This window comes from Dreissena polymorpha, chromosome 1 (assembly GCF_020536995.1).
Source record: "Dreissena polymorpha isolate Duluth1 chromosome 1, UMN_Dpol_1.0, whole genome shotgun sequence".
NCBI classification, from domain to species: domain Eukaryota; kingdom Metazoa; phylum Mollusca; class Bivalvia; order Myida; family Dreissenidae; genus Dreissena; species Dreissena polymorpha.
In genome coordinates this window covers 65131663-65150254 of record NC_068355.1, presented here as the reverse complement: position 1 = coordinate 65150254, position 18592 = coordinate 65131663, and the positions used below count along the sequence as shown (strand labels likewise).

General features: G+C 35.9%; 1 protein-coding gene across 18 annotated transcripts in view; it reads right to left on the bottom strand.

Annotated features, from left to right (window-relative positions):
* Nucleotides 1-18592, bottom strand: part of LOC127832604 (transcription intermediary factor 1-alpha-like) — a 76975-nt gene that overhangs the window by 2331 nt on the left and 56052 nt on the right. For 9 of the 18 annotated variants that reach the window (XM_052358152.1, XM_052358142.1, XM_052358245.1 and 6 more), the window contains 8 exons: nt 17290-17422; nt 15494-15565; nt 13770-13904; nt 12056-12282; nt 10480-10542; nt 6789-6921; nt 5568-5642; nt 2399-2551 (listed from right to left, as the gene is read on the bottom strand). In XM_052358152.1, the coding sequence (XP_052214112.1) occupies nt 2399-2551; nt 5568-5642; nt 6789-6921; nt 10480-10542; nt 12056-12282; nt 13770-13904; nt 15494-15565; nt 17290-17422 (991 nt within the window). The remainder of the gene's footprint in view (nt 1-2398; nt 2552-5567; nt 5643-6788; nt 6922-10479; nt 10543-12055; nt 12283-13769; nt 13905-15493; nt 15566-17289; nt 17423-18592) is intronic. The other 9 variants (XM_052358194.1, XM_052358186.1, XM_052358195.1 and 6 more) reach the window with 6 other exon arrangements.

Sequence of the window (18592 nt, the reverse complement as noted above, 5' to 3'; positions counted from 1 at the left end):
AAAAGTGAACAATACATGTAACTTTTAGAGTGCTAACAAAAGTTTTTACTCAAGCCATAAAAGGATTAATTCCCCGTACCCTTGTGGCCATGTTTTCAACAAAGCTAACTAGTCCAAGATATCATAAAAACAAATGTTCCGACAAAGTTTCAAGATTTGATAATAAATGTGACTTATAGAGTGTTAACAAGTTTTTACTACAGCCATTCCCAAGGAAATTTTTTTTATACCCAACCGCAACCATTTCAAACTCATCAAAGATATCATTGCAAAAAAAAAGTATGACCAAGTTTCATGAAGATTGGACACTAGATGTGGCGATAAGTAGCCATTAAAGGAAAAATGCCCCCCCCCGCCCTAAAGGTTGCCATGTTTTTCAACCAACCGGAACCATTTTTCAACTCGTCCATGATATATTTTGGACAAAGCTTCTTACCAAGTTTCTAGAGTGTTAAGAAAGTTTACAATAGCCATATAAGGAAAAATTCCCCGCTTCCTGGTGGCCATGTTTTTCAACCAACCGGAACCATTTTCAAACTCATCCTAAATACCACTAGAACCAATGTTCTGACCAAGTTTCATGAAGATTAGACTATAAATGTGTCATGCTTAGGGTGCTGACAAGTTTTTAATATAGCAATTTAAGGAAAAATGCCCAGCTGCCTGGCAGCCAAATTTTTCATCCAACTGGAGCCATTTTCCAACTTTTCCAAGATATCATTGGGACAAATCTTCTGACAAAGTTTCATGAAGATTGCACAGTAAATGTGGCCTCTTGAGTATTAAATACAATTTACAATAGCCATATATGGCCATGTAGGGAAAAATAACCCTCCCTCTGCCAGCCATGTTTTTCTGACTAACCTGCACCTATTTGGAAATCATCCAAGATATAATTGGAACAAATTTTCTGATCAAATTTCATGAAGATCAGACTATAAATGTGGCATCTAGAACATTAACAAGGCAAATGTTGATGCCACACACAGCACAACGGACAATAGGGGATCACAAAAGCTCATCATAAGCACATTGTTCTAAGGCAAGCTATAAACATAAAGACAAAATATTTCAATTTTTTAATCCGCAATCCACAACAAGAAATGTGTTTGTCAGAAACACTATGTCCCCTTCTACCTTTGACCTTGAAGGATGACTTTGACCTTTCCCCACTCAAAATGTGCAGCTCCATGAGATATACATGCATGCCAAATATCAAGTTGCTATCTTCAATATCGCAAAAGTTATGGCAAAATGTTTAAGTTTGGGCAAACAAACCAACCAATCAACAGACAGACCAACAAACAGAAAGGGCAAAATCAAAATGTCCCCCTCTATAGGGGTGGGGGACATAAAAATATGTGAAATTTCTAAAACTAGCAGTAACTTGCAGTCTGTTCAGGTTTTATGCTGTTTGCTGCTCATCAGCATATACCGGTAAGGGTTGGAAATGAAGCCTTTAAAACTAGAATCTGGTTAGAAAGGTCTTTAATTACATTAAAGCGGGATTCTACGATTTTTATGTGTGTTAAATTGTAATATATTGATAAAAATATGTTACAAGAAGAGATTGCCGAGCAATATGGTCCTCTTCCAGTGAAACTCCACCATTGTCAGTATTTTATTTCTATTTGTTGCCATAGCAACCAGAATTCTTGATGTAGGAACAAAATGAATCGATGTGCATAATCTCCATATATCCATCTGTCCATGCTTCAAGTTTCATGAAAAAATATAAAGAACTTTCAAAATTATCGCAGGATCCAGAAAAATGTGACGGACTGACAGACTGACAGACAGAGCGCAAACATAAGTCTCCTCCGGTTTCACCGGTAGGGGACAATAACACAAAATAGGCAAGAAAAAATATACATTTAAGACGAATTTCATAAAATGCAGCAAAGACAAATTAGCACCCTGAGCCATTGTTACAAAGATATTTCGTACATATTATCCTACAATAACCGAAGCATTCATCTTTTTATTAGGATCAGAGTAAGTGTTCGTGTGTCATATGAATATATATATCGTTGCAGGAATTTAAAATGAACCATTAAACTAGATTAAGACTCACATAGTACATGCATGATATACATGCTGGCGAATTCGACTGTACAGATATTTTCGATTTTAGAATTAAATTCTGGCTTATTTCACATTTTTCGACACATTATTCTTCTTAACTTTTATTTTAATTTATATTGAAATATATGCATAATAAGTTTTTTACATAAATTCATAAATATTTTACAAAATCGTATAATCTTGCTTCAAACTTTCTAAGGGACTACAAATGTGTCAAAATACGTATCTACGTGGTAAAGGTTTTATTAAGCAACATATTAACCCATGATAATCATTATCTGAAAATGTGACCAATGACTACAATCAAACACACATCATTGTAAGTGAAACAGTTCCTGAAGACCAGTTTGACATCTGCAATGAACTCTTCCACATTGTTGTAGTGAGCAAAGTGGCCTCTGCGGAGTTTGCACTTGATAGTACCAAAATCCATAGGTTGATTAATAATCTTGTAATAGTTGGGCACCTGAAATAGTAGAATACATTTATTGCATAACTCCCATTCTCTTGCCTGAAGTTTAAATGTTCAGGACATTTCTGTCAAAAGAAAATTCTGACCAGAACAATGAAAAATATATGTGAAAGAACTTGTGGTTTGTTGGAATTTATGCAGTTTCTTTCAATTTTTCTGGGAAATTAAGCCATTCAGTTGAGCAAGTCGTACTTTTCCTGGTGAAGCTTAATCTATGAGAGCGGTAAATCAGTACAGCGTACACATGATGGACATTAACTGACAACTATTCTTCTTGGATGCAGGAGCAGAATGGCACTATGAACTTGAGCTTTGTCATAAATTTGAGCACTGAACCGCTTTGACAGCAATGATCATATAACTTAGAGGAGTGTTTCGATCTTTTGACAGCGATGATCAAGGGCATATAACGCAGGAATGTGTGGATCTTTTACAGTGAACAACTTTAAGAGAAATTATCAAGGGCATATATCTCAGAGACAATTGGATCTTTGCCAGTGAACTGATTTAACAGAAATAATCAAGGGCATTTAACTAAGGAAATTTGTGGATCTTTGAAAGTTAACCGCTTTAACAGCAATTATCAGAGGAAAATTAAGCACAACAATTTTAACAAGTGTATGTAACGAATATTTGGGGCATGATTGTATAAATATATTAATCGATTTTTGGCCAATGTAATAAGCCAAATTTCATACATTCTTTGAAAGACAGTCACAATTAAAACGTGGTATGTTATGATTAGTTTTACAACCATCATTTTCTTGCATAGGGTTTAATTTGTCAACTAGTGTAAGAAACTCAGGTTTTTATCATACCTTGATAATTAAGGTATGTAATAATTAGATTAAAATGGTTTATTCAGAACGTTTTTGTTATAAGTCCAGGGAATAATCTAGAATTTACTATCTATGGGTCCCTGAACTTGCAGATTTTAGACCAACGAGTCCCAGGCCAAAATTAATGAGTCCACCTTGAAAAAGAATGGGTACCAAATTGTGAAAGATACCAAGTAGTGAAGAATATGAGTCAAAATCACACTAGCTCAATAACTATAGTTTGCAATAAACTTTTAATAATCTCAAAAACATATTGAACCAAAAAAGCAAATTCAGGGTCATCACTATTTTGTTTGCCTTCACATAGGCTATAACATTATCTGTTACATGAATGTAACCTGTTACAACATTTCAACTAGATTCAAATCGATGATAATATTTTGGTTGACATCCAAATTGCGAGCTTGATAATATTATTGTTAACGTCCGAATTGCGAGCCGTTGACCTACCGTTATTAAAGTTTAGAGTTGTTTGTTTTGAATTTAGCTTCAACACCTTATTTCTGAGGCATTTTTTCTGTATTATTTACGAAAAGTTAAAGCAGGTTTTCATCCGGGGACTCTAGAAAATATCATAACACACTCTCTTTAAAAGGTTGATTCTAATTTGTTCGTATTATACAGCAGCGGCTCGACTAGAGCCAATCAAATGACTTGTTGCAGTCTTCCAGCCTCATTCGGTTCAACTCGGCGTTCATCGCTACACTTTTGAATCATACCCTAGATGGTTTGCACTTATCGTGATTTGCGTGTGCGTTAACGGATTCGTTTCAGCAATGCATCCGAGTGGACGCACATATTTCAAAACTATGCGTCTATTTCGATATTTGTGCGTCATAGACGCGGGACACGCATGTAGATTATTCCCTGTATGTCAATTTCATAAGTCATATTTACATTGTAATTTTGGACAAGTTCCTCTGCACATATCTGGTGAAACTTTGCACCTGTTACCATCAAGGGTTTAAAATGTTGATTTACTTATTTACTTGAGTAGTTGTAAAGTACTATGCACACAGCTGGACATAGAAGGCACACTATTTGTTGTTGTTGCAAGGACGAAAGGCCATTGCTTTTATCTTGTATATCATAAAACTTGGAAAGCATTTGTGTAAACTATTAATCAACAAAAACAAGCAAATTCGTTGAATTGAAATCCCCCGCAAATATGCTTCTGGACACAAAAGTGTTATATTTGAAACTCAAAAAAGCATTTTTTTAAGATACAAAGTGCCATAACAGATAGTGTACAATGCCATTTGGCGTGCATCATCCTCTTATCCATATATATTCATACCAAGTTTCAATGAAATCCGCCAAAGCACTTCCAAGATATGGCTCCGGACACAAAAGTGCCGAACAGACGAAAAAACGGACGGAAAGCAGATGGACGAATGGACGGACAACGCCAAAACAATATCCCTCCGTCTATGGCGGGGGATAATAAATCTAAATGAAAACTTTGTAGACTGTTGTATGTTATTGTGCTCAACCATATTATGTGTAACAAGCAAGTCTCAGTACATCTTAAATATTTACTTCAACATTTTAAACAACTTTGCAGTATTTCTTAAGTTGTTTCTTCAAAATGATGTCTTTTATTTTAAACCATTGACTAACAAATCCTTTAAAGGCAGCTAATTCCTCTGTCTTACCATAAACAAAGACAATTAAAACATTCTTTATTCAGAATGCTTACCGGTAAATATTGATGACACAGCTCTTATCCATGAACATTTTCAACAAACACCAGTTTTTGCTTGTTTCCAAATTTAATAAATTAAAATTATTTAATAAAAAAAGGGGTGGGAGATCATAAGCAATTCTGCGTATTACCTTTATAGTTAATTCTTATTTTAAGGCGTTTCAGCTATGGAAAGGTTACGCTACTTTTAAATGTTGTTCAACCCTTTCCCACTTAGAAGCAAAGTGAAAATGGCTATGTGCAAACAGCATAAAACCAGAACAGCCTGCGAGTAACTCGCAGTTTGTTCAGGTTTTATGCTGTTTGCTGCTCATCAATATCTAAGGGTTGTATTTGAAGCCTTAAAAACTTGAATATAGTTAGAAAGGTCTTAAGTTATATTTAACTGTCTAAGGGACTACAAATGCGCAAAAATACGTATCTAAGTGGTAAAGGGTAAAAGGGTGGATACCACACCGACACTTACCAGTTTTGGTACAGGTTCATGGAAGCAGGTGCTGATCTCCATACAGAACAGCTCCAGCAGTATCCTCTCACAGACCTACATACACCACAGCAAATATGAGAACAAATATACAAGCCTCAATCTGGGAAAATGGGGTCTAATGCATGTGCGTAGTGTTGTCCCAGATGAGCCTGTGCAGTCTGCTTATGCTAGTGAGGGACTACTACACAGTTGAGTGTTGACCCTGATTAGCTCCTGCAGACTGCTTGTAATGAGTATTAATTGCCAAAAAAATAGAAAATCAATCTCCTGATAGCAATGACTTAAGTATAACCATGTTTTTTTTCTTCCTGTTTTAGCAGTAGTAAGAAGGAACTCACTTAATTTTCTCAGAATTTTCATGCAGAGGTTGTTTCCCAAAACTAAATGCAATTTATGCTACCAGTAACTGACAACTTAAGGAGAGGTAAGGCAAAAAAAGAAGAAATAATAAACAAGGGGCAAAATTGTCACAAAACCAGGTTTTCAATTTGAAACAAAGTCTGATAAAGGGAGACAATTCAAAATGTGCATTGTTACCCCCCTTGTGTTAGATTCAATCTATTTTTACTTGTGGCCACCTTGATTTCAATTTGAAAAAAAAGTCTGATAAAGGGAGACCAACTCAAAAAGTGCATTGTTACTGATTGTTCAAAGTTACCCCCCTTGTTTCAAAATCAATATTATTTTTAGTCATGGCGACCTTGACATTGGAGATATTGTTGTAATTCTTTTGCGCGACACACTGTCCAATTATGGTGAACAAATGTGCCAAATGATTTCAAAATCTCACAATGAATGACATAGTTATGGCCCGGACAAGCTCATTTATGGCCATTTACGACCTTTGACTCAAAGGGTGACCTTGACCTTGGAGATATTGACGTAATTCTTTCGCGCAACACACCGTCTAATGATGGTGAACAAATGTGCCACATGATTATAATATCTCACAATGAATGACAAAGTTATTGTCCGGACAAGCTTGTTTCGCCCGCCCGCCCGGCGACATTCGCCAATCTTATAACCAGTTTTTTGCATCAGAAATCCTGGTTAAAAATACTAGTCCCTAAACAAGTTAAGTAAAAGGGCTGTGACTGAAACTGCCATAATCCTTGGAGGTAGTCCTTTAATCTGATAAGTTAACTGAGTTAACTGACATGAAATCCAAAAAATCCTTTTCAAAAACCTATAATCAGTTACCTTAATCTCCTTATCAACAAGGCCGCTGGGTGCTTTTCTCTTGCCAGTGCTTGTGATTTCCATCTCTCGAGCGATCGGTGAAACGATGATCAGCTCACTGTCCGGTATACACATGGTGCATGTCCACACATCGCTGGGAAAACAGAGATGACATTGTGATTGAAGAGCCTTGGCTAATGTTCCTTAACTATCACTGGCCACTAGGTCGTGTAAAACTATAACTGGCACCAAGTCCCATAGACTGGCCAGTTAACTATGAGTTTTTTTATTGATTTCGATTTTTACAGGCCATTTGGGACAGACTCGGTATAATGGAAATTTTTCCCTGGAGGTTTGCAGTTTTACTGGCCTTGTCTGAGGGCTAATTGACTTTGTTGCAAACTATTAATATGTCAGAGAAAATCCATGTACATTGATGAGGTACATGGATGAGGTTTATACAGGCTTCAGTGATCAAAATGAGCACCTGCCTGCACACTCTGTACTAGTAGTAGCTTTGGCACCATATTTGCTGAGGAGAAAGACACCAATTCTGGCTTGCTTTTCAATAGTGCTAGTTTCAATTCCTGATGTTTTTTGTTGTTTTTGTCATAATGATTAAACTTCTCAAATGTAGAATGATAAAACTTCTCAAATGTAGTTTCAACCTATCTATTTTAGCTAGATGGCATCAAAAACGCTAATTAAAACCCTCACATCTCAACAATAAACAGACCGAATAAAACATGGTAACTCCAGTAACGCCTCTTTCAATCTTTGTTTTTGGGGCATAATGATACCCAAATTCATATTACCAATAACAACATGTAAGCTCTTTTAATATTGATTTTATCAAAAACAATAATTTGTTTTGACCAAATTGTTAGACAAACTTTAGAGAGAGTTGTTTAGTTAATAATATTTGTTTATTGATGAATTAACATTTTTGAATTACTTCTGAAATATAACAAAACTATGAATTCAACAAATGAAAAAACAAGAAACCGTCGGAGACGGGTGATGCTCCCCAAAGTTTTTTTTTGTCACAATATTGCACAATATATTCAGATAAAAGGAAACATCTTGAGGGCACAGTAGTTGGGAGGACAAGAATTTTTTGTGTGTAAAATTTCAAAGGGCCATAACTCTGTGAAAAATCATCCGACCAGAACCCGCTGATAATATGCAAATCTCCTCTTGGTAGTGAAGCTTCCCATAAAGTTTCATTGAATTCTGGTCATTAGTTGCTGAGAAATAGCCTGGACAAGAATTGCACCATATTTACAGCTAATGGAAAATTTCAAAGGGCCATAACTCTGTAAAAAGTCATCCGACCAGAACCTGCTGATAATATGCACATCTTCTCTTGGTAGTGAAGCTTCCCATAAAGTTCCATTGAATTCTGGTCATTAGTTGCTGAGAAATAGCCCGGACAAGAATTGCACTATATGTACAGTTAACGGAAAATTTCAAAGGGCCATAACTCTGTGAAAAATCATCCGACCAGAACCCGCTGGTAATAAGCACATCTCCTCTTGGTAGTGAAGCTTCCCATAAAGTATCAATGAATTCCGGTCATTAGTTGCTGAGAAATAGCCCGGACAAAAATTGTGCATGGACGGACGGACAGACACACAGACGGACGGACCGACGAAGCGGCGACTATATGCTCCCGCCAAAATAAATTTCGGGGGAGCATGAAAAGGAAACCAAAATGTACCACATCTATTTTCAAACCATATATAAAGAAACACATAATTAATTATCAAATATGCTCCAAAAGAATAAAAACAAAAAAACAACTATTGGAAGTTCAGCATGCGGAATTCAAAATATAAATGCACAACAAGGATTCTAAACTAATACTTATTGATATATGTGCTGCAATTTTTCTAAGCTTATATTTTGTCTAACTTTTTACTATCATATAAGGTACAGGGTACAGCTATATCCAGGAAGTGCGAAAAGCTGAGCCACTCTGGACATTTTGTACTTTTTTTTTTATATATCCAAATAATTTCTTATTCTAACAATTTTAATGGAGGTTTTTAATCAAAGCATTAATTTATCATTGAACATTTGCTGAAATATACCTCATTTCAAAAGATCTCACAATTGTCATGTTCATCAGTCTAGTTGGGAAGCAGGAAAAGCGCTGTGTTCTTTTGAGAATGCTGTATTCTTTTGAGAATTGTACTGGGAAAATTGTTTTTTATGCATATGCCTAAAGTGTTGTCCCAGTTTAGCCTGTGCCTAAAGTGTTGTCCCAGTTTAGCCTGTGCCTAAAGTGTTGTCCCAGTTTAGCCTGTGCCTAAAGTGTTGTCCCAGTTTAGCCTGTTCCTAAAGTGTTGTCCCAGTTTAGCCTGTGCCTAAAGTGTTGTCCCAGTTTAGCCTGTGCCTAAAGTGTTGTCCCAGTTTAGCCTGTGCCTAAAGTGTTGTCCCAGTTTAGCCTGTGCCTAAAGTGTTGTCCCAGTTTAGCCTGTGCCTAAAGTGTTGTCCCAGTTTAGCCTGTGCCTAAAGTGTTGTCCCAGTTTAGCCTGTGCCTAAAGTGTTGTCCCAGTTTAGCCTGTGCCTAAAGTGTTGTCCCAGTTTAGCCTGTGCAGACTTAGCAGGCTAATCTGGGACGACACTTTATGTGAATATAAGTCTTATTTTCACAGAACAAGGCTCTAAAACCATGATTGATGAAAACATGTTGTTTATTTACAATATATAGACAACATTAAACTAAAGATAGTAGAAAAAGCTTCCACCATATAGAATTATAATTTTTGAGGCAATATAATTGAAGAGCGTCTGCAAACTTAGCAGGGTTATTTTTCCAATTTTTTTTTGCGTACAATTGAGCAGAATGTTAAAGTGTAAAGGATTAAACTATGAATATTTCAAAACTGACAAAATCTTGTTAATGGCTGCGGTATTAAATTGACATATGGCAAAACACATACATAAGGGGATGAAAATAAAAAATATATGAAAATCATAAATGGAAAAATTATGTACAGTGCTTCATGTTCTTCCTTGCATGAGTTCATTAAACATTTTCAAGACATGCACATTTGTATGTGCTGGAATTATGATAGACAGTCCAGTGATTGTTTTTCGTCTTTATATTTTATAGCATATGCTTTTAGATTAGAAAAAGCATTGCGACAATACATGATATATTTGGAATAATGAAACATTAGAAGGATTCAAATAACAGCATTCCAATTGTTTATAAGTTTATGTTTCAATGTTTTTTTTACCAGTTGTTTATAAGTTTATTTTTAACTATATTTTTTAATTTATATTATCCAATGCTATGGAATTGTATTACTGTATAATAAATGTAACAAAACAATTATAAAGCTAATTGGAAAAGTTTGGCATCTTTTGGGGGAAATTTTGGTCAGAGATTTTTTTTACTTTTTGCTGTCTGGAAACAGCCAGTTTGAGGCTGTTTATATTTGGAGTAAAAAAATCACTGCAGTCATAAAACATTCATCTTGTTGTACACCTACATCTGGACATAAAGGACATATTTAATAATTATCCACTATGAAAAATATTAAGTATTTGTGTATTATTTATACAAATTTTAATATAAACCATATCATCAATGAACGAATCTCTTTTCCATCATAATTTTTAATTTTGTCAGTTTGAAATCATACATGCAATGTGTTCATGGATATATACAGCTAAACATCTAAGCACAAAACAGGAGTACCATATCGCTTCCGCAAGTGGATGTAATAACGCAAACGTATAGGACTTTTGTTTGATGCCTCTCCTAAATTAAACAAAAAATCAGCATTAGCAACCTTCATTAGCTCAAGTGAATCTTTAATACTCAAAATACTAAATTGTATCTATTTTAAATAAATTTATACTGATACCTTATAAGCAAGTGATGATAATTATTTGTTTCAAGAACCACTCTTTATGAAAAAAGAAAAATCCTTTTTTGTACTGCTATCAGTTGCCGAAAAAATAGAAAATCAATCTCCTGATAGCAACAACTTCACTTTGCTTGACGATATGGGTCAGTGCGCAACAATCTTAAACAAGTCTGACAAAAGCGCTGCATATAACTGCCAATGATTTAAGTTTTGCTTAAATGTATCTAACATGATTGCCTTATAATGTCAGTCTATTGGGATGCGAATAAGTATTATATATGATGCTAATACCTTTAGTTGATTAAGTTGCACTTAAATTTACAATTTATAGCAACAACTGTTTATGAAGGCAAGTATGCCATACATTTAACACAAATATAATAATTTGTGTTATAACATCTTTTTTCAGAGAACTTGCAAATGCAGTTTACACAAAATGAATAATATTTAGGGCTACTTAAATATTTTTTGCAATTTATGCCAAGATTTAGAGCAGGTTACTTGTATAAGGTCTGTACAAAGAATAACAGTCCATACAATCCTACATATGCAGCTTTTGCCTAGTCAAAATGCTTTCAGGCAAATATGCCCAGCATACAACACTCGTGAATAAGTAATCTGGTAATGACACATATTGACACAAAAAGTATTCCATAAACATTATATTACAAAGGCCATTTTATTTAGTACTTAAACCATTACAGTTGTCAGCTAACAATTAATACACAAGTCTTCACAAAAATTGTTTTAATCAGCAACATTAATAATTGTACAGTCATGGAAAATCTTAAAAAAATTAAGCTGAAGTATCTAATATAGACTTGAATATATTTGTCAGGACTGGTACAGTTATGGAAATATATTATACAGAGAACTTTTAATCTTGAATGAATTAACGTTTCACTATCCCTATCAGACCGAGTCAGTTGGTAAGCATTTAATCTGATTTGGGGGAACATTAACACCAAAACATGGGAGCTGCATACCTCGATGAAAGATTGCTGTTGATGGGGGAACAGTTGCAGTTCAGGTTGAAGTTTAAATGCCACAAGAACATATCATTCTCACTACCAAAACTAATGATATCTAATGGACACTTCACACATGTTTGTTGGATCATCATGCAAGGTCACTGACCAAGACCTATAACTTTGACCTTTAATTGAGCAGAATTATGCCCATTAAACACTTCAAAAAGTAAGCTTACTATTTGAGTGAAACAACTCCATATTTATAAATTATTTTTAGTCAATTTTTGTTCATAAAACATGGGAGCTGCATACCTGGATGACAGATTGATGGCTGTTGATGGAGGAAAGTTGAAGGGCAGTTTGAAGTTTCATTACCACAGGTACATTTAGCCGTAACTACCATGTATGTTAATAAAACCCAGGAACTGCATACCTGGATGAGAGATTGCTGTTGATAGGTGGACAGTGGCAGGGAAGATGGAATACTTTGGGGCACCTGTCACAGCACAGCAGGTCACCGCCGTTGTGACACACCCCGCAGTAGTCCTCGGAGGGGTCGTTGGGGTCGTGACCTCTCTGTAGGTTGAACTCACTGATTCGCTGCTGCCCACCCGGATGGATCAGGCCAGAGAGAAGCTCGTTACGGTCATTGTCCATCACCTGCCATGTCAAATGTGAGCAAAAGATTATGTGTTTATGCACACATTTTTATTTGTTGCCAACAATGTGCAAATATTATATTCTTCGATTTGAAGAAAATGTCACTTGTACATGAAATAGTGTCAGAATCGAGAGTGGTCTCTCATAAAGGATACATGGGATTTTCATTTGTTCAATGAAAATATGAAGGACCTTGGACACTCACCTGTGACCTTTAAACAAGAGACATCCATGAATACCAGAATAAATACCCCAATATCAATATGTGGTATCTCATCACTATCTGGATAACAGAATGTGCCAAAATGTGGAGTCATCCTTGTTTATTCTTGAAATGAGGAGCCATATTCATTTATTCTATTAGCAAAGATCATTAGTAAAGGATAAGTTATAATACCTGTTTATGCAATATGATCGCCTGTAAATATTTCTTATGAAACAAGACATGTGTCCATAGGCCACAAATGCCCCCATATTTGACGTTTGTCTAAAAACTCCACTTATTTGAAAAACAAGGTTCTATTTTGAATGTAAAGGTCACAGTGACCTTAACCTTTGACCTAGTGACCTCAAACCATGTTTGATTGTTGATCTCAAAGAGATGCATGCACATGTGAAGTTTAAAGAACATAGACCCAAGAGTTTTCATTTTATGACCAAGGTTAAAGTTTTGGGAGTGACACACACATACAGACATACATACATACATACATACATACATACAGACATACATTCATACATACATACATACATACATACATACATACATACATACATACATACATACATACATACATACATACATACATACATACATACATACATACAGACAGACAGACAGACAGACAGACAGACAGACAGACAGACAGCAGACAGACAGACAGACAGACAGTCAGACCGACCGACCGACTGACAGACACCCAGACCAAAAACAATATATCTCCTGATCATGCGACACACACAAAGTGAACTGGCAAAGTTACAGTATTTTAGCAACATTACAATATGCCACATCAGGTGCTGGCTCCTGAAAGCATATGCAACACAGCGTTTTCAAACCTGTTGTAATCAAATTTGTTTCGGTAAAAAAATAATAATAGTGTCATATAAAAATGTCTTCAAGTTAATAGCAACAAGACTATTGCCAAGCAATATATGTCCCCTACCAGCTCCACCATTGTCAGATTTTTGCATAAAATATATTTGTTGCCATAGCAACCAGAATTTTTGATGTAGGAACAAAATGACAGGATGGGCATAATGTCCATATTGCCATCTATCCATGTTTTAAGTTTCATGCAAAAATATGAAGAACTTTTAAAGTTATCGCAGGATCCAGAAAAGTGTGACAGACTGACAGACAGACAGACAAAGAGACACACAGAGCGCAAACCATAAGTCCCCTCCAGTGAAACCGGTAGGGGACAATAATAAATGCGTTCGTGTACAATAAACCCATAGGCGACCCAGACCCCAACAATTCTTACATTGATGTCAGGTACGGCAGGTGATATGGATGACCGTGACACATGGACACTGCCATCCGAGTGGCTTGGACTTGGCGTGTGCGCTGGGGACCGCAGTGTGCTGCTGATAGGCGAGGTCATGGAGGTCGTCGGAACCTGCACAAAGCGAGACTTTAAACATTTCCTCTCAGAAGCAAAGTTAAAGTGGAATTTTCAACAAGCAAAAAACCAGAACAGCCTATAAGTCAATCAAAGTCTGTTCAGATTTTATGTTGTTTGCTGCTTATCAGTGTCTTATAGGTGGAAATAAAGCCTTTAAAATTTAAAAAGAGAAAAGTCTTACATAAAGTTTGATTTTCTTAGGGACTACAATTGCATCAAAATGCACAATTATCTAAGTGGTCAAGTGTTAAAAATGATGCTATGGCATGTGGTGGGTATACTTTATAAAAAGAGGAGTTCACATGTAGAAAAACATGTAAAGAAGATCAATTACTAATGATCAATATTCTTTGTTAACATTTATAAAAAAATCTAAAACAAGAAATGTGTTTGTTAGAAACACTATGTCCTCTTCTGCGCCGCTTTGAAGCTATATATTTGACCTTTGACCTTGAAGGATGACCTTGACCTTTCACCACTCAAAATGTGCAGCTCCATGAGATACACATGCATGCCAAATATCAAGTTGCTATCTTCAATATTGCAAAAGTTATGGCAAATGTTAAAGTTTGACGCAAACACACAAACAAACAAACAAACCAACAAACAGGGAAAAAACAATATGTCCCCCACTATAGTGGTGGGGGACATAAAAAGCATATTTTAGCTATACATAATAAATATATTTTGCATACAAAACGCAAGAAATCAGTTCAGTCTTATCAAGAATCATATCCCCTGTCTTGAGCTCAAGCAATAACATGAGCCATGTCATGGGAAATGGGTTTCATGCCAAATGCAGGTTTTATGCCATATGCAGGTTTTATGCCATATGCAGGTTTTATGCCATATGCAGATTTTATGCCATATGCAGCCGGTGAATGTCCAGAAGCTACCCTATAAAGAAACAAAATGTCCTTTGTCTCCTCTATGGACAGGATAGCTCCAGACTAGACTTCGCAAGCTTGTCTTGAGCGACACAGGCTGAATATAGAGCAAAACCATTTTCAGTCAAAGCGGCTCATGTCAGAATTCAGGCTTGCTTGAAGTATCGGTTGATTGAAGGCTAGGCAAAGCAAAGCCTAGTTAAACCCTTTTTTTTGCAGCCCTAAAATCTAGAGCACTGCACTCTGTGAATTTTCTATGTGGAATTAGATAATTGAGATGTAAAGGCCCAGTCTAGAAATGTATGCAACTGTGTATAGTGTCCACCACGAAATTTCTTTTCATATCATCTTTTGCCTCTGCAGAGTAATTGTAAATTACAATTGTTCTCAGCATCAGTGTAATAGCAATCAGCCGATAAGGTTTAAATACAGAGACAACGACCAGCAGAGTGCCAATACACAAGGCAGGCATTGAAGAATTTTTGCAGAGCCACTCGCCCTAAAGGGCGAGTAGGCCTGACAATTCACTCGCCCTTCACTTTAATCTACTTGCCCTGCATTTAAAATATACATCTATATTTATAGTTATGATCAACCAGAACCTTTTTAACCTACGTAACATATGGACACTAAACTGCAAACAAATTAACTACATTATCTGATGGATTTTATTTGCTTTCCTTATGTTTTCTGCACCTGTTTCCTTTTCTCAATACTTTCCGCTTCTCGTTTTGATGACCTTTCTTTCTGTTCCCTGTCTCCGCCACCCTGCAGATTTTTAAAAATAGAGCCCTTTTCCATGTTGAGTTTTTTAATATTTCAGACGAACTTTTACTGAAAGACATGCTTGATTAAAAAAATGGTTACAATATGGTAAATTTTGGCTAAGGCTTCTGATCACGAATTATTCTGTTAATTAATAATTATTTTTTCTGTTTATTTTTAATTAAATATAAGAAATATTATAATTAACCAGTTATGTATTATTTTTTATTGATATTTACATTAAAATGAAATTTTATTCTTCACGGAATGACCAATATATTTAACTGTTTTTTTTTCACTTTTAATCCATTAGCTAAGAGCACTGACACTTACGAAAAGAGCACAGCAGATTTCGAGAATTATTTTTACTGTGCCCGTGACGTCATTTTTCATTGTCATAACGAAAGTGCAGTTTCATTGTCTACTAAACCTATTTTTTGTTCGTTCGCAAAATTGTTCGCAATTTGTATCGATGTGGCAGGCGTTTTAGAACTGAATTTATATTTCTCAACTTGAAATACAGAACTCGCCCGATCGGTCGAGTATTTACCAAACTTTTCTCGCCCGACCGTCAACTTCACTCGCATATGCAAGCGGTCCAGTGGATTCTTCAATGCCTGCAAGGGTTTAATGCTATCCACTAGATACATCCGCTTTAAGTGTCACCCAAAATTAGCCTAAGCAGTCCGGACAGGCTAATCAGGAACACTTATGGCTATAACTAGATTTTCTATAAAAAAAAGACTAACTTTCAACGAGAAATACTATACTAGCAGAAATCATCGTCACTGATTAGTCAGTGCGGACTGAAAAGGCTAATCTGGGACAAAACATTGCGCACATGCATTAACAGCCTTATTCCCAGAACGTGACTGAACAAGATGCGTTTGTGAAACACAATGTCCCCCTATATGACGTTTGACCTTGAAGGATGGCCTTGACCTTGTGAAGGATGACCTTGACCTTTCACCACTCAAAATGTGCAGCTCCATGAGATACACATGCATGCCAAATATCAAGTTGCTATCTTCAATATTGCAAAAGTATTCATAAAATAAGCGATTTGGGCCACATATATTTGACCTCTGACCTTGAAGGATGACCTTGACCTTTCACCACTCAAAATGTGCAGCTCCATGAGATGCACATGCATGCCAAATATCAAGTTGCTATCTTCAATATTGCAAAAGTATTTATAAAATAAGTGATTTGGGCCACATATATTTGACCTCTGACCTTGAAGGATGACCCTGACCTTGACCTTTCACCACTCATAATGTGCAGCTCCATGAGATACAAATGCATGCCAAATATCAAGTTGCTATCTTCAATATTGCAAAAGTATTCATAAAATGAGCGATTTTGGCCACATATATTTGACCTCTGACCTTGAAGGATGACCTTGACCTTTCACCACTCAAAATGTGCAGCTCCATGAGATACACATGCATGCCAAATATCAAGTTGCTATATTCAATATAGCAAAAGTTATTGCAAAATGTTAAAGTTGGCGCAAACAGACCAACCAACAGACCAACAGACCAACCAACGGACAGGGCAAAAACAATATGTCCCCCACTACTATAGTGGGGGACATAAAAAAGGCAGGTTTAAACATCGCCTGTAAGGACTACAAACTGAGCAGGTTTAAACATTGCCTGTAAGGACTACAAACTGGGCAGGTTAAAACATTGCCTGTAAGGACTACAAACTGAGCAAGGCCATACTAATTGCACAGGCTGTTGTGGTGGCGGTGTTGGCTTGGAGTACTGGCAAGAAGGGTTGAAGGCATCCTTGGGTTCCTCCTTCACACGGACAGGATCTGAGCTGCGCCCGCGCAGGTTCAGGGGGTCAAGAAAACTGGCAGCAAAAAAATACAGGCATTGATACCATCACAGTGTCAATGCACATTTTAAAATGTTAAAATGAAATGAACACATTGACATTTAGTTTTTTAACACGCAAACTCATTAATGTAAATAATTAATTTTTTAAGCTGTACGTATTTTGTACTGTAATTGCATGATTTTTTCTTATACTTTTATGTTGTCAGCATACCAGCTCATTTATACAAAATGTGCGTTTTTTGTGAAGAAATGGATAAAATTGTTTTGAATTTATTTTAAACACCAGAAAAGCAGTATAAAAGAGCCACAAACTCAAACAATGTCTACTTTTCAGTTGTACACTGGTGTGTAAACAGCAGAAAACAAATATGATCATTTTCAAAATATTTAAGTTTGTATTTAATACTTTCCGATGAAATATGGCATACATATACTTTAGTATACAAACAATATGTATGTGTAATTTGGTGGTTGTAAGTTATATAGTTATTGACTTACAGAAAAGTTTTTTGTTGTCTGCTTGAAATTCAAATTTCCCTGTAAATGCTAAACACCGAAAGGTTATGAACTTCTCTCAGCCAATAGCTAGCGGATGACTTAAATCAAGTTTACATGTAAATAAAGATTCAACACTATACCAAAGTGCTGTCTGCTCAAACACGTGTTTCTGTTTATAAACACTAATGTTATCAGCAAATCACTGGCAGATAAACCCAGCCCACTAGTTAATGTAGGTTAACATTTTACCACCGCGAAATCAAGCGAGATCCGGCTTTTAAAATGATGTTAGATTTTCACAATTTCTTTAATTTAAAATTGTGTCCCGATGTTGTGTTTGCATCGAAAATTCTATGCATTATCTATCACATTATGGTTGTTTGCTTCCTAATATTATTATCCAACACCTCTTTAAGCTTCATTGCTTAATTAAGCAAAGAAATTTCTCATCTATCCCCAATAGAGGTAGATGACTAAACCCTTTCCCACTAAGAAGCTAAGTTAAAATGATAAATGAGTGAAAAGTGATAAGTGCAACGACCATAAATACAGAACAGCCTGTATGTAACTTGCATGCTGTTCAGGTTGCTGCTCATCAGTACCAAGGCGTGAAGCCTTTTAAACTTGAATCTAATAATAAAGGTGGATTTTAATTTTATTTTGTAAAGGACTACAAACACATCAA